General features: G+C 37.7%; 1 protein-coding gene across 13 annotated transcripts in view; it reads left to right on the plus strand.

The window, feature by feature from the left end:
* USP37 (ubiquitin specific peptidase 37) overlaps positions 1-23,278 on the plus strand; it is an 86,045-nt gene that overhangs the window by 16,618 nt on the left and 46,149 nt on the right. For all 13 annotated transcript variants that reach the window (XM_086340026.1, XM_086340082.1, XM_086339998.1 and 10 more), the window contains 6 exons: positions 545-645; positions 3,189-3,367; positions 3,688-3,765; positions 11,083-11,180; positions 13,175-13,259; positions 20,797-20,958. In XM_086340026.1, coding sequence (XP_086196152.1) covers positions 545-645; positions 3,189-3,367; positions 3,688-3,765; positions 11,083-11,180; positions 13,175-13,259; positions 20,797-20,958 — 703 coding nt within the window. The remainder of the gene's footprint in view (positions 1-544; positions 646-3,188; positions 3,368-3,687; positions 3,766-11,082; positions 11,181-13,174; positions 13,260-20,796; positions 20,959-23,278) is intronic.

Below are 23,278 nucleotides of genomic sequence, written 5' to 3' on the forward strand. Positions count from 1 at the left end.
AGGGCCACTGGCAATGGAAGCACGGAGTCCTAACCACTGAATTGCCAGGAAATTCCCTTGAAATACTTTTTTAAGTATATAAAAATCCATATTTATACATTACCTTGCATGTCCTTTAAACTAGCATTGATTTCTTTAGGAAAAAAGCCACTTATTCTGTTTGCTGAACTTCGAAAGTTTTGGGGTATGCATTATTAAAAGTATGTTGGTCACTGGTTCTGACATGTGCTTAGCATCCAGTGTCCAAAGTTAGTTCACTGACTGACTTTGCTATAGTGTTAATTACTAAATGTTTATACAGGAGAATTTCTGGCGTTCAAAAATTTATCCTTCCATTACATACTTCCAAGTTTTTGCATTGTTACTTAATTTTTTGATTGATCCCAGCTCTAAATTGTTACTGTACATGTCAGAATTATTTTCTGTTAGATAAGCACTTAGATTTGTTTTATTTTTCCTGTTTCTGTTTCCTTAGTATTAAATAATAATAATGACAAATCTCTTAGTTCAAGTAATTGATTGGATTTTTTTTTCCCCCTACCAGCCATGAAACCTTCTCAGGGTTCTGGTAGTTTTGGAGCTATTCTGGGCAGCAGGACCTCACAGAAGGAAACCAACAGGCAGCTTTCTTATTCAGACAATCAGGTATGTTCATTTGAATCTTTCTAGCTTTTTTTTAAGATGATAATCTTAGACATTCTATAAGGTAGTTGCAGGAAGTAGAATTTAGATTGTAATGTCTAATAATTCTGGCATTATCACAAGGATACTTTCCACATACCTGAAATTTATCACAGTGTAGTTTTTGAAAACATAGCTTTGAAGTTAGATGTGGGTTTGAGTTTTGGTGCTGCCTCTTACTAGTTATAGGCCATTGGAGAAGCTCCTCCTTAAGTATCTCAAGCCTTAGTACCCATCTGTAAAATTGAGACAGCAAAAATACTTTAAGCGTTGCTGTGAAATAATGCGTATTATAAAAATGCTTAGCCCCCAATACCACTAAACCCTGTAAATATTTGCCGTTGCTATTTCTTTGATGCTTTTTTGAGTCTGTTCTACATTATGAACTTTACCTATACTATATGATATTAGACTGATTTGTTGGGTCTTCTATTTGCTTTTTAATAATTTTTCTTTGATAAATATTCAGCCAGTCCTGAGACTTACGTTGCACTATTGCACCTTAGCAGTCCTATGTCTCTCTTAATTTGTCTTACAAAGGTAAACCAGGTGTATAGAGAAACTTTGAAACTGTCCTGTAAGTAATGAATTCTGTTTGACTGTGTAGAGATGGGTTGATTACTTAAACCATTTACTGGATTAAGCAATCAGTGAATAAGGTTTCTTTTTGTTAGTTTCTTTTTACAAGTTGAGTGTTTTTTGTTTTTTTTTTAACATTTTAATTGAGTTATGATTGATATCCAGTAAATTGCACATATTTAAAGTGTGTGGTTTGATATGTTTTGATTTATGTATGTACCTGCAAAATCATCACCATAATCAACGTAATGAACATAGCCATAGCCCTTGAAAGCTTCTTCATCCCCCTTTGTAATCCTTCTCTCCAGCTCCCTGTCCGGCCCCTATCCCTAAGCCATGAGTGAATTGCTCTCTGTCACTCTAGATTACTTTGCATTTTTCTAGAGTTTTATATAAGTGGAATCAGTGTATAATTTTTTGTTTGGGTTTTTCACTCATAATTACTTTGAGGTTCATCCATTTACAGGTAGAAATTTAAAGTGTTAGAATATTTAAACTGTAAGTGTTAATGCATCTAGCAGAAGCAAATATTTATACTTTCACAAATAATGATTTCTATTAATAGTGGGATTATAAAATCAATTTTGTGGGTTGTGACTACCATTAAATAGAATAGAAAATAATAGAGAACATATTCTACACAGTAAGGATAAGTACTGGTTTTCGAAATTTTCTGTTTTATTTGTATGTATGTATAATGGGTTGTGATGTAGAATATTTCTCACTGTGGGGTCATGGTCAAAAAAGGTTGAAAAATATGCAAAACGGTATGCATATAGCATGCTACCACTTGTGTAACTAGAAAAATAAAATACTGATTTTCATTTCCTTAAAAATGTAGAATACTTACAAGGTGTAGGAGGATGGGAAGTAGAAGAACTGAGTGAATGACATTGGGGTGATAAAAGAGACTTCTCAGTATATGGCTTTTATAATAGTGTTTTGATTTTTTTTTAATCTTGAGAATCAATTATCCATTTGAAAATCAGCTTTTTAAATCATTCATCCAGATGACCTCAGATTCTTTTTTTTTATTCTAAGATTATAATTCTGTGGAAAGTAATTAGAAATTTTCCATAGAGTTAAAGTGTGTATTCTCTCTGAATATTTTTGCTGTGTTTTGGGGTAGACTCTTTGATTCATCTTCTGCCAGTAGGTTCTGTCTCACCTTCAATCTCCCCATCATTATATGTATTTGTTTCATTTCTCCATACTAACCCCCTCAAAAATCATATGCTGTACATGTGACTTGGCTTTTAAATTGTGGCAACCAAATGTCATTGTTGCTCCTTTTTCTCACATTTATGTCACTTTGACGTAATGTGCTGTGCTTAGTCGCTCAATCGTGTCCAGCTCTTTGTGACCCCATGGACTGTAGCCCTCCAGGCTCCTCTGTGTATGGGGATTCTCCAGGCAAGAATACTGGAGTGGGTTGCCATGTACTTCTGCAAGGGGTCTTCCTAACCCAGGGATTGAACCCAGGTCTCCCATATTGCAGGCAGATTCTTCACCAGCTGAGCCACCAGGGAAGCTCACTTTAAATTACTCATAATTGGATTTTCTTTCTTACAGATCTACTTTCATGTGGCTCTTATGTCTGTGAAGTTATTTTCTTTTTTTTTAATCAGTAATTCAGAGCAAATTCTTTTCTGCTTCTAGGTATGCTGTGGAATTTCTAAGCTTACAAGAGTACTATAGGAAAATACATGTCAAGCTCAATATCTGACACTGATTAGAATCACCTAATGTTCTTTAAAAAAAGAAGTACTGATGAATGGAGCTTACCCCCAGACCGGATAGGCTAGAATCTCTGGAGATGGGTCTCCAGTTGTGGATATTTTTTTAAAAATTCCGTATATGAGGATCACTGGTCTAAACATATGCCAATTAATGTGAAAAATTACCTATGTTAAACTCTATTCTTATAGGTCTCTTCAAAAAGAGGAAGTTTGGAAACTAAAGATGATACTCCATTTCGAAAAGTTCTTGGTAATCCAAGTAGAGGATCGATTAAGGCTGCAGCAGGAAATGGAGTAACTCCTGCCCGGACAATTCCCTCTTTGACATCTACATCCACACCTCTTAGATCAGGGTTATTAGAAAATAGGTATGAAATATTTTTTTTTCTTTCTTAGTCATTAACTCTGCCTATTTAGAAATGTCTTTTAGACCTTTTAGAAAGTCCAATAACTTGGGGAAAAGAAGGAGACTTCTAGTTAAAAGAACAACTTGTAAAGCGCATTTTTTGGAGATAATATTTGTCTTTTGTGATTTATGTTAGTGACATGTATAGAGCTTGCAGACACACAGTATATTTAAATGTGGTGTATAGAGTTAGATAGCAGTAGTCACAGTTCTTGTTCTTGAGTATGTTGGTTTATACTTTTTTAATAATGTGAAATAACCATTTTTCTCTATTCTCTGTAGGACTGAAAAGAGAAAAAGAATGCTGTCATCTGGCTCAGAGTTGAATGAAGATTACCCTAAGGAAAATGATTCATCATCGTAAGTTGCTTTAAGAACTTTTATAACATTTGATCGGTATTTCTTCCATTAATAATTACAACCACTAGAGAAAATTGGGATGGTCTTCAGTTTATGGGAATCGCAAAGACAGAACAGGATTTAGAGTATTTTGGTAACAGTACACTGTAGGCTCAATAGAGAAAGGATTTGGCCATTAGTATTGCTTTGGTCATTTTAGTGCACTTCTCCCATCTTAGCTTTATTTGTTTGCAACACTTAAAATAAGGATAGAGCTGAAGACCTCTATATAAGTGTTTTTTGTTCGCTGCTCTTTTAGTATGAACCCCCTTCCTTCCTTCTTCCCTTTACCTGTAAAAAAAAAAAAAAAAGTACAATTTTTACCTTATTCATGTGAAAAGTTAACTTAGGGGTAAAAGGGTATTAAAACCAGCATAGGTTCTAGGCAAGGAGCATCAGTCTTTTAGAGCTACTTTTGGGGTTGAACAAAAGAGCACACCTGCAATAGGACAAAGAGCATGCCTGCAGTAGGACAGTCACTAGCTCACAATCCTCTTCCTCATAATGGGAGACTTGTGGATTTTGTTTTTTTGTCTCTGTCTTCTGAGAGAGAAAACTTATTACACAGTTGCCAGTTAATATCTTAACAGAAGTCAGTTGGTAGTCAGTTAACTGGTGTTGAAGGCCAAAGGGTCACCAGAAAGAAGTTGGGAAAAAAGTTAAAGAAACTTTTTATAGTTTGAGTTCTTGATTCTATTGCTGTAACAGATACAAAAATCTAGGTAGCTGATAAGACTGGTGTGTTCTCTTAAACTACAATCACCATAGTCTCAGGTTCCTTTGTCTTCTGTCTGCCATTCTTAATAAGTATCTTTCCTTTGATGAACCAAGTTAGCTTCAGCCTCCATTCTCATATCTGTATTCCTACTGGGAAGGAGGAAAGGAGCAAAGGGAGGGCATACAGCTTCTGTGTAGGCTGAAAATTTGTATACATAACTTTTATGCATATTACATTGGCCAAAACTTGGTCATGTGGTTATATCAAGTTACGAGGAGATCTGGGAAGTATGCCTCGCCCAAATTCTACTGTTATGACAAAGGAGTACAGTGGTTATTTGGGGACAACAGTCTGCCATAGTTTACCCTTCTAGCTAAAGATTTACCTTTGTTAATCATTCTTCCCATATGCAGAGTACCCCTACCTTCACCCTGATGGAGACAGCCTCTAAATCTCATTTAGTCATTATATCCAGCTCAGAGTCCAGGATCTCTGGGTTATGTGTAGTTCTCTCCATAAGGTCCAGCTGTGCCTTGGATTATACACCTCATGGTCTTGTTCACTTTGGTTCAGTTGCTCATTTGTATCTGAGTCCTTGCAACCCCCTTGCCTGCAGCACACCAGGCTTGCCTGTCCATCAGCAACTCCTGGAGCTTGCTCAGACTCATGTCCATCAAGTCGATGATGCCATCCAACCATGTCATCCTCTGTTGTCTCTTTCTCCTGCCTTCAATCTTTCCCATCATCAGGGTCTTTTCCAATGAGTTAGTTCTTTCATATCAGGTGGCCAAAGTATTGGAACTTCAGGTTCAGCATTAGTCCTTCCAATGAATATTCAGGATTGATTTCTTTTAGGATTGACTGGTTTGATCTTCTTGCCATCCAAGGGTCTCTCAAGAGTCTTCTCCAGCACCACAGTTCAAAAGCATTAATTCCTCTGTGCTCAGCTTTCTTTATGGTCCAACCCTTACATCCATACATGACTACTGGAAAAACCATAGCTTTGACTATAGGAACCTTTGTTGGCAAAGTGGTGTTGTACCTAAAAACTAAAAAGCAAGTTAATCTGCATTCCTCACTCCTGTCTCCACACACATAGCATTTATTATACATTGCTGGAGTAAGCAAAGGATAACCACAGCAAAAATTTCCATTTAGAAAAGACAAGGATTGGGAACTGAGGAGTCACTGGTCTATAGTAGAGATAAAATCTTGTTAGGCAGAAATTGTGAAGACAGTGAAAGCAGTGGAATAAGTTCTTAATTAACCCCTATAACAGTCTGTCCGATCCTCTGGGAGGAACCCTTGCTCTTTGTACTTCATATGACTCGTGGCTTTGCCCTTTAACAGATTCCCGTTGTCTGTTATCTTTCAAGGCCATAGCTGAAGGGGGTTTTGAAGACTCTGTTCTTTGGAGCCATGCAGCTTTGTAGCCTAGTTGATGCCGATGTAGTCCTGGAAGTTTAGAAAAGTCTAGAAATGTAAAAGTTTTAGAAGTTTTTTTAAAGGTAGAACATTCAGGGTTTTATAGGCTTGAGAAATAATTAGGGCCAGTATTTTTGTTATTATTTTGATTCTTTTAATTAATTATTATTTTGATTCTTTTAAATTTTGAAATAATTTTAGATTTACAGAAAAGTTGCAAAGATAATATTGAGATGTGCCTGTATACCCCTCATCCAGTTTTCCCGAATATTAACATCAGTTTTTCACAAACTACTTCTCTAGTTACCTTTTAGCATTGCCTTAGTTTGAGAATCAGAAGCAATTGGATTTTTTTAGTCCCATATGACCTCCACTTACCACACAATTTTAATTCTAGGACATTGGCACAGAGAGATGTATTCATTTTCAACCTTGATTGCAAACCTGCTAGTTCTAACCCAGATTTATCTGTCTTGAATAGAACCTTGCTGAGAGCAGTAAAAAGCACTAACACAGACCAGTGTTCTTAATTGTCTCAGTCTTTTCCTTTGAGTTCTGCCTCCTAAGACATTACAGGTAACAGTTCTGTGACTATTTTGCTGAGATATAACAGTGCTCACCAGCTTTCCAGTCAGTAATATCTGTGTTTTTACCCTCTGTCTTACTACTGAGGTAGTTCTTCCCAGAACAGGGTTCGAACCCATGTTACCTGCATTGGCAGGCTGATTCTTTACAAGACCACCAGGAAAGCCCCACCATCTTATTACAGGTTCTTCACATTGATGCTTTTCAATTTCTGGGTGAGAATATTTAAAAAGGAGGATTAGTGGGATGAGCTGTAGCTCTTTTTGTCCTTACTGCTACAAATAGCCTTGAGGCTATAACTGATATTATCTACTTCTAGGATCCATTCTGGATTTGCTGCTTTTTTCATTAACAATTCTTCCTGGTGGTATGACTGATATCTTCTTCCCTGAGGGATCCGAGCCCATGGTCACTGTGCACTTGTCAGGCTGTGGTTGCTGCAATTACCCATTCAGAGTTAAAACTGAGCTTGAAAGCACCAAGAGATTCCCTGATGAATTTCCTTTATACCAGACACATTCTTCTTGCCCTTATCATGTAGCAGCTACCCTGCTGTCTTATAATAATTTAAGTCAGTTACAGTATGGTAACTCTTTTCCTTGCCTGTTGCTCTGCCAGCATGAGAAGCCCAAAATGAGTAGCAGCCATCGCTTTAGATTAAATGGGATTCTTCTTGTCCTGTCTTGTGAAAAATTTCCTCCTCTGGAAACCAGAACCGCTAGATCCACAAAATCTAAATTGAAGGAACAAGAAGCACAAATTCTCTAAGTGTGTTATTAAGACTGATAGTGGAGGCGTTCCTACTTCTTGGTTTCCAGACCCATGTATTCTCTATAAATGTAATGGCCTGTTGGTTTATGTTATATATTGTATCTTGAAGGGCACCCAGTGCCTAACGAGATCATCTCTAATCTACACCTTTAAAGGCTGTGGCCGTCAGCTTTGAGGTAAATGTGATCTGCGATAGGGCCAGTGGATCCATTGGTCCATATGCCTTTACTGTATTTTCCTCCTTTTCTTTTGTGTAAAGTGGATTCCTCATTCCACAATGATGTTATGTGAGATTTCATGTTAATAAATCATATACTCTTATAAAGCCCTCAGATAGCAGTGTAGCCAAGGCACTGTGGGTAGGAAAGGCAAAAGCAAACCTTAAATAATATGCCAGTCCCAGCCAGAATTAATTGCTACCCTTTCTGGGGTGGAAGGAATCTAATGTAATCAACTTATCACCAAATATCTGGTTGGTTTCCTTAGGGGATAGTATTCATTCAAGGGCCAGGGATCAGCCTCTAGAGTAGCTGAACAATTGGACATTGAGCAGCATAAGTTGCTAAACCAGACTTATTAAAAGGGATCCCCTATTTTAGGGTGCACTTGGAGCTTTTACCTCTACCACCATGCCTATTACTCATGGGCCCTTTGTGGAAGTATTTGGATGGCTGAGTACAGAGATTGACTGGCATCCACTAGACAAGTTACCATGGGTGATTGTTTAATGTCTCTTCAGTGAAGTTCTCTGGTGAGCATTAACATGTGAAACAGATCTTCACCGTTTGTACATACTGTGCATAAACCTCTTTCATAAATCATTTTCCCCTGATTTTCCAGGCTTACTCCTAGGCCCCTGATCATCCACCTAGACCATTTACCACCATCCAGGGTTCCTCTGGCCCACGTTTCTCTCCATACAAAATGGACAGTGAGGTGCATTTCTCAAACTCTGTACAGTGGAGGATTTCGTCTTAGTCCTGTGTTCCAGGGTAGTCCCTTAGTGGAGCTACAATGCAGCAACAGTTCATTTTCAGCTTGTATCAATGTACCGAGATGATCCATCCATGAATCAGGCACAAGTTTTTTTCTTCTGTCTGGTCACCAGAATGCTCATAGATCTGTTTTCATTATCTATTCTTGTTTACTTGGATATACCACTCGCATTTTATGATGGATTGCTGCTGTAACTTCCTGATCTTACAACTTCATGGGTATGATAGCACCCAGCTCATGATGGCTTGCTCTGGTTGCATAGTTCCTTGATGACCCATAGTCTTTATGATTATTATTTAACCCATATCACTATATCAGTTATCTAGTGCTGTATAATAATATACTTGGAGAAGGCAATGGCTCTCCACTCCAGTACTCCTGCCTGGAAAATCCCATGGACGGAGGAGCCTAGAAGGCTGCGGTTGATGGGATCGCTGAGGGTTGGACACGACTGAGCGACTTCACTTTCACTTTTCACTTTCATGCATTGGAGAAGGAAATGGCAGCCCACTCCAGTGTTCTTGCCTGGAGAATCCCAGGGACAGGGGAGCCTGGTGGGCTGTCGTCTATGGGGTCCCACACAGTCGGACACGACTGAATGACTTAGCAATAGCAATAACGATATACTTAAAATAGTAACTGTTTACTATTGCTTATAAGTCAGTGGTCACTTAAGTGGTTCTGTTTATCTAGGCCTATCTTGGCCAGTTGTGACTGGATTCTCTCATTTTCTCATACATGCATGGTCATTTGGTAAGTTGGCTCGGGATCAGCTGGTCCACAGTGGCATTCCTTGTATGACTGGCTGTTGGCTGTCTAGTGGTTGGGGTGATGCAGGAGACTAGCCATGTTTTTTTTTTTCACCTGATAGGGTTACCCTGGAGTTAAGCACATGGCAGTGGTAGGGTTCCAAAAGAATGAGTGAAAATTTGCAAGGTGCCTGTAGCCTTAGAATCAGGACTCAGGTACTGTTGTGTCTGTTAGATTCTTTTGGGAAAAGGAAATCACTAGGCCAGCCTCAATAAGGGATAGGGAAACAGATGGCATTTCATAATAGAGGGCTTGGATACAAGGAAGGAAATAATTTGGGATTTTTTTTTTCAACAGCTTTATTGAGGTACAGTTTATACACCATAAAATTCACCTGTTTTAAATGTATAATTCTGTATTTTTGGTAAATTTTTTGAGTTGTGCAACCATCACCATAATCCAGTTTTAGAACATTTCTATGTTCTACCACATTTTTCAGACGCTGTCTACCACGTTTTTCAGACGCTGGAAAGATTGCATGAACTATATCCTCTTCTACTTTGTCCCAGCCCAGTTCACTACAGATGAAAAATCTTGGTGGTATTACACTTTAGGATACCAAAGATTTTACCACCAGCCAATGGTATTTCTGCTACCATTGCCGAACAATTGATCCAGTTCCAGAATCTTGTCCTTAGAGTGTGCTTCCTAGACCCTTTTCTAGCACTAACTGTTGTTCAAGTTTCTCAGAAACAAACCCTGAAATGGAGAGTAGTGTCCAAGTGATTTAGTTAGAAATTATTCCCAGGGGATACCAGGAAGGGACTGGGGGAAGCAAGATACTGCAGTGCAGGAGAAAATGAGTGAGTGTGATCTCAGACAGAAATCTGATCTCTGACCAGAAAAATGCAGAGTTCAGGCTTCATCCTAATCCCAGAGAGAAAATCTGTTACATGCATTTCACCTTAAAACTATTCTAATCCAAGGCAGGGGAGCTTGACTTCTATCCTTTAGCACCTGACCTTGCTTTTGACTCTGAGAGTACAGGCAAAGGCTCTAGTAGCTTGAGGACAATCTTGTGAAGAGGAACCCTAGGTACTGACTATCAAAAAAATTTAAAAAACAACCCAAATAGAAGAACTTTAAAAAGAATAAATACGTGTATATGCATAACTAAATCACTTTGCAGTACACCTGAAAGTAACAAAGCATTGTTAATCACCTATACTCTAATATTAAAAAAAAAAAAATAGGGAGGAAAAAAACTTTAATTGGTGTGAAAGAGAAGATACAAAAATAAGATCAGAGGGAATCTGGGTGGAGCATCTACATTGTCTGCTTGTAGGCTTTATTCATGATGGATCTCCTAAAATAAGCACTTTTAATCAAAGCATGAGCATGTTTCTCAATGGACCCTCTTTACTTAATATAGGTTCAGGTATTTGGGAATAATAGATCAGGGGAAAGGGGCTTAAGAAATTTTAACTTTATGTTCATGAACTTAAAGTAGTTTAGTCACTATGAACTGAAATGTTGTTGACATTTAGTAAATAACATTTCAAATTACATAGACTATAAGAACATTTTGGATTTTGTTTATTTTACTTTTTAGAGCTATTCATTATCAAGCTCGAATGGTTTGCTTCTTTTTATTTACTTATTTTCAATGTTTTTTTACTTTTAATTTTTTCACTTTAGTTCTTAATTGATTCTTTTGGTCTTAGTAGCTGAATCATTTCGGCTAGGCTTGCTTTTGGCAAAGAAAACCTATATATTCTTGCTGTCTCTGATTTGACTTTTTTATAAAGGAACTGCTCCTTCATTTTTGCCTAATAACCAGGGTTTTGGATTGGATTGACTTTTGACTAGGTAATGAAAAGCTTGTTTTTATAATTCTCATTTGCATAAGGTTTTAACACCTTGTAGCATAACTTCTAAGCACATCAATTAATTCAGCAATTGAAATGTAAATTCTAATGACAACTATTTAAAATTAAGAATTATATCTTTATACATATATGTTTTAACTATAGGAACAACAAGGCTATGACAGATCCCTCAAGAAAGTATTTAACCAGCAGTAGAGAGAAGCAACTGAGTTTGAAACAGTCAGAAGAGAATAGGACATCAGGTAAGTATTTGGTCTTTGCATAATTTACTCGTTTATGATATGATATATAGTATTAGACTAGAAATAGAAATGTAAACTGAGGCATATTTCTCACATATTTAGGAACACTGCGTAAATTTTGTATTAGTTATTGGGTGTCAATTTATATCCTGTTGTTGCTGTTTAGTCACTCGGTTGTGTTCAACTCTTTGTGACCCCATGGACTGTAGCCCACCAGGCTTCTCTGTCCATGGGATTTCCCAGGCAGAAATCCTGGAGTTGGTTACCGTTTCCTTCTCCAGGGGATCTTCCCAACCCAGGGATCAAATCCATGTCCCCTGCTTGGCAGGTGGATATTTTACCACTGAGCCCCCTGGGAAGTCCTAATTTGTATCCTAGTACTTAGCTAAAATATTTTTTAAAATATTAGAACTATAAGGGAATTTTTATTTTGCTTACAAGGAATTTAAGCTTTATATCTCCCTATTCAACTACCTAGAATTAAGTTCTTTCATTGTCAAAGTACCTGGACCATGGAATGAATCCAAGGAGTTAAAGTTATTGAAATTAAAACTTATCAGTGTTGCTGGTTATTAGAAGTTCCAGAAGATCTTGTAATTATTGCATAAAGCAGTTGTATAAGCTCACCTTGTTTTTAACAAAAACTAAAAGATTGTCTCTGAATTTTTATTGCTGCTTCCTATACTTAGCATCATTCTGGTCGTCTGAACTTCTTAGAGACTCATGTATCTAGTATTGATTTGAATATTGTATTTAACTTGAAATTGAAGAAAGCTAAAATATGGCATGATTTTGATAAATTGGGAGTTGGAGAGAATTCATTTCATCTGGACTCTAGAAACAGTCTCCTTTTAGGGGTTCAGACATATATAAATTAGACTCTGACAGAAAGAGAAAGCTCTAATATAATTATCACTTCTGAAGTAATAATTCATTATATAAATTCTGTTTTTTGGTTTTCAGCTTTTACAATCAACCTATGGTTAGAAAGGACTTCCCTGGTAGCTCAGACAGTAAAGCGTCTGCCTACAATGCAGGAGACCCAGGTTCAATCCCTGGGTCGGGAAGATCCTCTGGAGAAGGAAATGGCAACCCACTCCAGTACTCTTGCCTGGAAATCCCATGGACAGAGGAGCGTGGTAGGCTACAGTCCATGGGGTCGCAAAGAGTCGGACACGACTGAGCAACTTCACTTTCACTTTCACTATAGTTAGAAAACAGAGTACTTAAAGATGTATTAATAGTTAATAGATGCATTAATACTTAATACTGTTGAAGTAATGGTACATCTTACAAGTGTTGATGTGGAAGAGGAGAGAGAGAGGAAAGTATAAGGGGTCAGGTGGTAAAAAGTTTCATGGAACAAAACGTAGAGAGTTTTAAGTGTGTTAGGTTAACATTGCAAAGTTCATCAGTAGAACTCAAATAACACAACTGATGGGGAGTTCCTAAGTAATCCAGTGGTCAGGACCTGGTGATTTCACTGTCATTGGCTGGAGTTCAATCCCTGGTCGAGGAACTAAGATCTCACAAGCCACAGACAAAAAATAAATAAAATAATAAAATAACACAACTGATAATTGGTTGGAGAGAAGAGAAGAAGAGTAGAGGTGATATAAATGAGAAATTCTAATTTTTCTTGAGGGAGCCAGCTGATGCTGTTTAAAATTAATAAATTGAGAAATTATACAAATGTTATACAAATTGTACCTAATGTTATGGAGGAAATCAGAGAAACTGAATTTCAAAAACTGGTTAGAAATTGGGAGAAAAATTTGTGGAGCTTTAGGACTAGAGAGTATTCTTTTGTAACCTCTTATAAACTTTTTCACAGCGTTTGCTCTTCAGACATGCATAATATGTATGTATTTGATGCAAAGAAAGGGGAAAATAGAGTTAAATATAAATAAGCCCAATGCGTAATTTTATTATTAAATGAACTTGAATGGTTGATTTAGGAGTTAAATTTTTCCTGTGTCTGTTCATTTTTTTAGGGCTTCTACCTTTGCAGTCGTCATCTTTTTATGGTAGCAGAACTGCAGCCAAGGACTATTCTCCTGGCAGCACTAACTTAGACAGGTATGCACTGACTATATGCCTTGTGAGAACTTAAAGAGCTTTCTTCAGAATATTAAATGATGGGAGGATCTATGTGTTGTGCTCTAAATGAATACCAGTGTTTTTAACAACATAGATGAAAATTACAGATTCATGACATTTTAGTTACAGGGTACTCTAGAAGTGTTTTAGTTCAAACTATTACTTTTTATGTTTTTCAACACGTGTATAAACCTGATGTCTAGGAAGACTTGTCCTGAGGCCACAGGTTTTGACTGGCAATGTGATCAGATTCTAGACCAGTGTATTTTCCATTATCCCAAGTAAAGTAATTCCCCACTGAGACATTTTAAAATTGCCTTTATTGCTTGCATGTTTGTTAAGCTACCTACCAGAATTTAAGGTGTTTTCCTAAAAGAGCAAGAAGTTTCACCTTAGTATCTTTTACTGGAAAAGGCTAGTCAGAAATTTAATTTGGTGATTCTAGAAATACAGCTCAGATGGTAAAGAATCTGCCTGCAATGCAGGAGACCCAGGTTTGATCCTGGGTCAGGAAGGTCCCCTGGAGAAGGAAATGGCAACCCATTCCAGTGTTCTTGCCTGTAGAATTCCATGGACAGAGGAGCCTAGTGGGCTACAGTCCGTGGAGTCGCAGAGTCGGACACAGCTGAGCTACTGACACACAGAGATGTAGGTTAAATTTTTGAGGTTTATTGAGTATGAATATATGAGACAACTGCTAAGCACTTGTCAAAGAGATGTGTTCATAGATTGCCACACAGAAGGGCAGTTGTAAAAAGTGAGATTATAAATACGCTATTATATAGCATAATGACCACTCATAGATAATGACCAGTTAAGTCATATTTTATTTTTTGCTAGAATTTAATTCAAAGTGGTAAAAACACCTAGATTATTTGTGTTAAATGATTAAGGTGAGTTAAAGAATTTGATATTAGATATACTCAGCCTTGGGTGGAATCTTTCGAGCACTTTATGAATGCAATGGTTTACTCTTTGAATTTAAAAGAGGAAGCTTAATATATTTCTGCTTATTAGAAGAATCTTAAAGGAATCCAAGTTGAAAAAAAACTAAATTTGGTTTTCAGCTGTTTAAATACAATACAGATTTCTTTTCAAAGTAATAGAGTGAGCATATTCATTGCACACAGGAATTATTGAAGAAATAAAAATTTCTTTTAATACAAAACTACCCTCAAAGATAAGATGAAAATTTTCAGACTGGTAAGAAAAATAATGCTGAGTAAAGGCTGAAGCCATAAAGCACGTATAAAACCCAGGCTGGAGTCAAGTATTTAGGGCTGGGTCTTCAAAACCAACATGAGGTTGGAAACTGAACATGACCCCCAATCAGAACCTGATTTCTTATCTGAAGATACATGAAGCTGGATATCTCAAACTGCCCTCTGTGCTGGTAAGTAAGTGTTAGTCGCCCAGTCATGCCCGACTCTTTGCGACCCCATGGACTGCAGCCCAACAGGCTGCCCCATCCATGAGATTCTCCAGGCAAGGATACTGGAGTGGGTGCCAATTCGCTCTCCATTGTGCTAGTAAACCAAGCCCAAACACTTCTATGTAACTGCCTACGTATGGAACCTTAAATATGCTGCTTACCTGACGCTCCCTCTACTTGTGCTCAGTCACTTCAGTTGTGTCCAACTCTTTGCAAACCCTATGGACTGTAGTGCACCAGGCTCGTTTGTCCATAGGATTTAACCAGCAAAAATGCTGGAGTGGGTTGCCATTCCCTCCTTCAGGAGCTCTTCCCGACCCAGGGATCAAACCCACGTCTCCCACATTGCAGGCAGTTTCTTTACCACTGAGCCACTGGGGAAGCCTGATAGAAAGCAAATATCCAAAAATGGGGTTTGCACTAATTGGTATCTGCTTTAATGTTCCCTATGTAGGGGCAAAAATTCTGAACCCCTGATATAAAGTCCTGTGCAGATTAGAGGTCCAGACTGAGACAGCTACTAAACAAGCAAAAATGCATGATCATAGGATGTAGCATAGATAAAGAGGAGATTGTAAATGCAATGAATTTTATTTAAAAAGATTTATGGAAAATTTATTTCAAATTCATTAAAAATCTATGAATTTATAAAAAAGATTTATGTAGGGCTTCTTGGTCTACCCTCCATTTTTTTCTTTTTTGACCGTCTATGCTGGGAAAGATTGAGGGCAGGAGGAGAAGGGAATGACAGAGGATGAGATGGTTGGATGGCATCACCAACTCAATGGACATGGGTTTGGGTGAACTCCGGGGAGTTGGTGATGGCCAGGGAGGCCTGGCGTGCTGTGGTTCATGGGGTCGCAAAGAGTCAGACACGACTGAGCGACTGAACTTAACTATGTCTTAATAGCATTTTGGACAAAAAAAAATAGACTAAGGAGAATAAAGGAAGGAAATTTGTCAAAGAAGTACTGGATGAAAATGATGGAAGTCCACACTGAAAAGCCTCAACAAATGCCAAACAGCGGATACATATTTTTTAAATCTACATTGTGGAAGATGATGGGTTAAGAAATTTTTAAAAGCTGCCAGAAACAAAAATATCGTCTATAAAACGAAAACAGACTGACATCAGCAACAGTAGGGACAGATGATATCAAAGAATTACACATCCAGTTAAATTTTAATCCAAAAATGCAAGGACAGAATTTATTTAGCAAGAAGAAAAGTTAACAAAGGAAGGAGTAGAAGTAGGAAAAATCAGTGAGCAAAAAAAATTTTAAGCATATTTAAAAATTAAGTACCTTTAAAATTTATTCTTTTGTAGAAGTAATAAGGGCATATGGTAGAAACTTCAGAAGCTACAGAGTGCATGCAGTGAAAAGTATATCTCTCCTAACTCCTACTTGTTCATTTTCTTTCAGGAGGCAACTGCTATTACTAATATCTTTCCAGACTTATTATGCATCTAAATATATTTTAATAGTTTTTATAAAAATGATTAGGATTGAAAACAAAAGATTAACAGAATAGTATACTAATAAGAGGTTACAATAAATGAGTGGAGAAGAGTATGGGAAATTAAAACATTTTAAGTTCCTTATTTTGTTTGAGAGGAGGCCACAGTTAACTTTGTTGTTGTTCAGTCTCTCATTTGTGTCCAACTCTTTGCAGCCCCTGTGGACTGCAGCACACCAGGCCTCCCTCAACATTTCCTGGAGCTTGTGCAAACTCATATGCCTTGAGTCCGTGATGCCATCCAACCATCTTGTCCTCTATCGTCCCCTTCTCCTGCCTTCAATCTTTCCCAGCATCAGGGTCTTTTCTAATGAGTTGGCTCTTTGTCTCAGGTGGCCAAAATATTGGAGTTTAAGCATTAGTCCTTCCGATGAATATTCAGAATTGATTTTCCTGCAAAAGTCACAGCTTTGATGACACAGACCTTTTCAGCAAAGTAATGGCTCTGCTTTTTAATATACTCTCTCGGTTGGTCGTACCTTTTCTTCCAAGGATCAAGCATCTTTTTAAATTTCATGGCTGCGTTCACCATCTGCAGTGATTTTGAAGTCCAAGAAAATAAAGTCTGTCACAGTTTCCATTGTTTCCCCATCTGTTTGCTGTGAGGTGATGGGACTGAATACCATTATCTTAGTTCTTTGAATGCTGAGTTTTAAGCCAGCTTTTTCATGCTCCTCTTTCACCTTTATCAAGAGGCTCTTTAGTTCTTTGCTTTCTGCCATAAGGGTGGTGTCATTTGTGTATTGCTATTTCTCCTGGCAATCTTGATTTCACCTTATGGTTCATCCAGCCCAGCATTTCGCATGATGTACTCTGCATATAAGTTAAATAAGCAGGGTAACAGTATACAGCCTTGATGTACTCCTTTCCCAGTTTTGAACCAGTCTGTTGTTCCATGTCCAGTTCTAACTGTTGCTTCTTGACCTGCATATAGATTTCTCAGGAGGTAGGTAAGGTGGTCTGTTATTCCCATCTCATGAAGAATTTTCCACAGTTTGTTGTGATCTACATAGTCAAAGGCTTTGGCAACATCAGTAAAACAGAAGGAGATGTTTTTCTGGAACTCTCTTGCTTTTTTGATGATCCAACAGATGTTGGCAATTTGATCTCTGTTTCTTCTACCTTTTCTACATCCAACTTGAATATCTGGAAGTTCTCGGTTCACGTACTCTTGAAGCCTGGCTTGGAGAATTTTGAGCATTACTTTGCTAGCATGTGAAATAAGTCCAATTGTGCAGTAGTTTGAACATTCTTTGGCATTGCTCTTCTTTGGGATTTTAATGAAAACTGACCTTTTTCAGTCCTGTGGCTACTGCTGAATTTTCCAAATTTGCTGACATATTGAGTGCAGCACTTTCACAGCATCATCTTTTAGGATTTGAATTAGCTCAACTGGAATTCCGTCACCTCCACTTGCTTTGTTTGTAGTGATGCTTCCTAAAGGCCACTTGATTTCACATTCCAAGATGTCTGGCTCTAGGTGAGAGATCACACCATCATGGTTATCTGGGTCATGAAGATCTTTTTTGTATAGTTCTTCTGTGTATTCTTGCTACTTCTTAGTATATTCTGCTTCTGTTAGGTCCATACCTTTTCTGTCCCTTACTATGCCTATCTTTGCATGAAATGTTCCCTTGGTATCTCTGACTCTCTTGAAGAGATCTCTAGTCTTTCCCTTTGTGTTGTTTTCCTCTATTTCTTTGCACTGTTCACTTGGGAGGGCTTTCTTATCTCTCCTTGCTATTCTTTGGAACTCTATTCAGATGCTTATATCTTTCCTTTTCTCCTTTGCCTTTCACTTCTCTTTTTTTCTCAGCTATGTGTAAGGCCTCCTAAGACAACCATTTTGCCTTTTTGCATTTCTTTTCTTGGGGATGGTTTTGATCACCACCTCTTGTACAATGTCACGAACCTCTGTCTTCTGTAGTTCTTCAGGTACTCTGTCCATCAGATCTAATCCCTGCAATCTATTTGTCAATCTAATCCCTGGAATCTATTTGTGATTTCCACTGTATAATCGTAAGGGATTTGATTTCGGTCATACCTGAATGATCTAGTGATTTTCCCTACTTTCATCAATTTAAGTCTGAATTTGGCAATAAGAAGTTCATGATCTGAACCACTCACCTCCCATTCTTGTTTTGCTGACTGTATAGAGCTCCTTCATCTTCTGCTGCAAAGAATGTAATCAATCTGATTTCAGTATTGACCATCTGGTGGTGTCCATGTGTATAGTCATCTCTTGTGTTGTTGGAAGAAGATGTTTTCTATGACCAGTGCATTCTCTTGGCAAAACTCTGTTAGACTTTGCCCTGCTTCATTTTGTACTCCAAGGCCAAACGTTACTCTAGGTATCTTTTGACTTCTTACTTTTGCTTTCCAGTCCCCTATGATGAAAAGGACATTTTTGGCATTAACTTAGACATATTAAAAAGTTAAAGATGACTTCCACTTCTGTCCAAGATGGACTGTCAAGGACCACATTATCCTCCTTCCTTAAACAACCAAGAACTGGACAAACTATGTGAAACATTGCATCTCAAGACATTGGACATGAATCAGTGAAGGACAGTGATCCCTGAGAGATGGGAAACAAATTAGCCTTATGACTATGTTAGCTTGCTTGCTAGTGAAAGTTTCTAGGTTGCCACACAGGGAGGGGGAACCAGGCAGAGCCAGTCCTGGGCTCTTCCTGAGTTGAGGAAGCGGAGCTAGGAAACTAGGGAATGCAAGGTGGCTAGAATTCACAGAGCGGAGTACCAGAAGGGAAAGCTACACAAAGAAGGAATTTTTGCAGAGTCCCCCTTGAGTATTCATTTTTAGTGCTGAGCAGCATATGCAGGTGAGGAGACTGGTCAAGGCCAGGGAAAGAACCACCCTAAAGGATCTAAGTGGATGATACTTAGAATATACATAAAGCCAGGCATAGTTCCTGTTCCCTAATGGCAGTTTGAATGCCTACAAAAAGACTTGCCTCATTAATGAGGAAAAACTTTCCCTAGACGAATTGCTGCTCTGCTTCCAGATAACAGACCTTAAATCCAACATTGTACTGTTTCTGGGTAACCTAACCACATCCCAGAACAAAATTTGAGAATGTTTATAGAAATAAAAAGTATCCAATACCCCACAAGATAAAATTCACAGTGTCTGGGATCCAAGAAAATATTATGAAGTGTACAAAGAAACAGGAAAAAACAACTCATAAGGAAGAGAAAAATTAATAAATACTGACTCAGAAATGACACATGATAGAATTAGTAAACCAAGGGTGTTAGGTTATTAACCTACATCAGTAATGACACTAAGTATAAATACACTAAATGTTTCAGTAAAAGACTGGATTTTAAAGGAAGAATAATAATCTATATGCTATTTAAAAGACAACTGCAGTATAAAGATGGAGAAAGGTTGAAAACAGAAGGATGAAAAAATATACATTTGTCTTGTCCAAACTATTGTATAGGAGTACAGAGTAACGAATAAAGCTGATAGAAAGCTAATGATAACTTCAGGGTTGTGATTGGGAAGGGGCACTTGGAGGTTTTTGACATTAATAGTTGTTACTTATGTGTTTGCTTTATAAAAATATGTTAAGCTCCACACTTTAAACAACTGTGCTACACATTGGACTTTTCTATTCTATTTCACAGTTTTGTTTTGTTTTTTTAAGTAAAAAACTAAACAGTGGCTAACAGATGTCCTTGGCACATAGTAAGTTGTTCGAGTACAGTTGGTTTTTCCTTATAAAAAAGTGTATCATATTCCTGCTTTATAGGATGCAAAAAGTAAATGTCCAGGCAGATTAAAGACCTGAATAGGAGGGAAAACAAGATTTTAAATTGTTAAAAGCATATAGGAAACCATTTCTCTGACCTTACTTTATAGAATGATTCTTAAGACAGAAATTGAAACCATAAAGAAAGACTGATATGTTCAACTTAGGTAATAATGAGGAAATTATAAAATAACAATGAAATCATGTTCCATTCATTAGAGGGATAATACTGTAACGGAGACTATGTGAAAAGGGGAAATTCTCTATTGGGGGAAATTCTTTATTGGTGGAAATATAAATTGGTACAGCATTTTTGGGAAACAGTCATTAGCTAGGAAAATTTTAAATGAAAATTAGAAATATTCCTAACATTTTCACTGCTAAGCATATAAATCAGAATAAGTTCTCAAGGAGATTGGGTAAGAATATATGTTGCATAATAGTGGAAAGAGTTCACTGCCTAAAGGTTTTCAAGACTAGGTAAACTGATGTATGATAGCCATCAAGTAGATACAAGTGAATAAAAAAGTAAAACTATTTTTTCTCAAGCCATTAACTTGGCTTATTTTGATTGTACATTACCATATTATTTGCCTCTTCAGCTCCCTGTCACCAGATTTGCTAATTTACATTTGTGAAATTTTTTTCCCAAGTGATCATTATTACCGATATTTCCTCAAATTTAGGACATTTACTTTCCCCTAGACATTGACTTCTCTGGATCTAGTAGGGGAAGAAAGCAGTATTCAAATTTGTTTTGTTTCTTCATTATTTTTTCTTTTTCATAGGACTAATATTTCAAGCCAAACTCCATCTGCCAAAAGAAGTTTGGGATTTCTTCCTCAGCCAGCTCCTCTTTCTGTTAAAAAACTGAGGTGTAACCAGGATTACACTGGCTGGAACAAGCCAAGAGTGCCCCTTTCCTCTCACCAACAGCAGCAACTGCAGGGGTAGGTAAATTATTTTATTTTGCTTTCTTTTTATAAAGTGATTCAACGGAAGTATGTTTTACTTGGTATGTGTGCATGCTAAATCTCTCTAGTTGTGTCCGACTCTTTGTGTCCCCGTGGACTGTAGCCCACCAGGCTCCTTTGTCCATGGGGATTCTCCAGGCAAGAATACTGGAGTGGGTTGCCATGCCCTCCTCCAGGGGATCTTCCTGACCCAGAGATCAAACCCATATGTCTTACATCTGCTATATTGGTCTCTTACATCTGCTGTATTGGCAGACCAGTTCTTTACCACTAGCACCACCTGGGAAGCCCTTTTACTTGGTGTAAAAAATGATTAAAAGAGTCATAAATTATAGTTCTCAAATATTTTTTCACTTATTAAAGATTTATCACATCCATGAAGTTCCGTTCATTATCTGGTCTCTGATTTTTGAACTTGAAAACAAAATACACGTGTGTGTGTGTTTCTGTGTAAATGTATGCTGCTCCTGCTGCCAAGTCGCTTCAGTTGTGTCCGACTGTGCGACCCCATAGACGGCAGCCCACCAGGCTTCCCCGTCCTTGGGATTCTCCAGGCAAGAACACTGGAGTGGGTTGCCATTTCCTTCTCCAGTGCATGAAAGTGAAAAGTGAAAATGAAGTCGCTCGGTTGTGTCCGACTCTTAGCGACCCCATGGACTGTAGCCCACCAGGCTCCTCCAAATGTGTATATATATATGAAACATCATAAAGCAGAAAATGCGTATTCTTAAATCTCATATACTTCATCCATCTCCTTAGATACTTCAGTATTAATTTTATTTTTCTCTTTCCCAGCCCCTTCATGCTTATATTTTTATTAACCATAAAAAATGAGATCATGGTATAATAGCTATAATAATAATATCAATCATAGCTAAAGTGTTTGTTATGTGCCAGAAACTGTGTTTCAATGAATTTTGTCTTTAAATCCTCACAGTAGCTCTCTGAGCTAGATGTATTTAAAAATCTGTTTTTGTAGATTAAGGGAGTAAGGCTTGTGCTTCCCTGGTAGCTCAGCTGGCAAAGAATCCACCTGCAATGCAGGAGACCCTGGCTCAATTACTGGGTCGGGGAAATTCCCTGGAGAAGGGATAGGAGACCCATTCCAGTATTCTTGGTCTTCCCTGGTGACTCAGATGGTAAAGAATCTGCCTACAGGGCGGGAGACCTGGGTTCGAGACCTGAGTTCTATCCCTTGGTTGGAAGATCCCCTGGAGGAGGGCATGACAACCCTCTCCAGTATTCTTACCTGGAGAATCCCATGGACAGAGGAGCCTGGCGGGCTACAGTCCATGGGGTTGCAAAGAGTCAGATGTGACCGAGCGCCTACACACGGCACAGCACAACTAAGGCTTAGAGGAATTAATTAACTTACTTGAGGTGTTGTAATACACTAATAGTGAATCTAGGCAGTTGGAGCCCTCATGCATTTTTTTCCTTCCAGCTTTATTGCAGTATAATTGACATACAGCACTGTATAAGGTTAAATTGTACAGCATAATAATTTGACTCATGTATATCATGAAATGATTACCACAGTAAGTTTAGTGACTATCGGTCATCTTACATAAATATAAAAGAAAAAGAAAATTTTTAATTGAAGTATAGTTGATTTACAGTGTTGTGTTAATTTCTGCTATACAGCATAATGATTCAGTTATACATATTTAAGATTTTCTTTTCCATATGGTTTATCATAGGATATTGAATATAGCTTCCTGTGCTATATTCAATAACAGCAAGTAGGACCTTGCTGTTCATCCTTTCTGTATATAATAGCTTAGATCTGCTGACCCCAACTTCCAACTCTATCCCTCCCCTTGGCAACCACCAGATGTTGTTTATGACCATGACTCTGTTTCATGGTTAATTTGTGACATATTTTCGATTCCACATATGAGTAATATCATATGGCATTTGTCTTTCCCTTTCTGATTTACTTCACTTAGTGTGATAATCTCTAGTTGTATCTGTGTTGCTGCATATGGCATTATTTCATTCTTTTTTATGGCTGAGTAGTAGTCATATATATATACACACACACAGCACATTTTCTTTATCCATTCATCTATCAGTGGACATTGGGTTTGTTTCCGTGTCTTGGCTACTGTGAATAGTGCTACTGTGAACATAGGGCTGCATGTGTCTTTTTTAATTATAGTTTTGTCTAGATATATCCCCAGGAGTAAGACTGCTGGATCATCTGGTAATTCTTCTACCACCACCACGACCCATTAAGGAAAGTACACTTTGTTAAACTAACAGAAGAGGATGTGCTTGAATTAGTCACCAGATC

The sequence above is a fragment of the Bos grunniens genome, chromosome 2 (genome assembly GCF_055505025.1).
Source record: "Bos grunniens cultivar Pamir isolate PY7600 chromosome 2, Bosgru_T2T1.0, whole genome shotgun sequence".
NCBI classification, from domain to species: domain Eukaryota; kingdom Metazoa; phylum Chordata; class Mammalia; order Artiodactyla; family Bovidae; genus Bos; species Bos grunniens.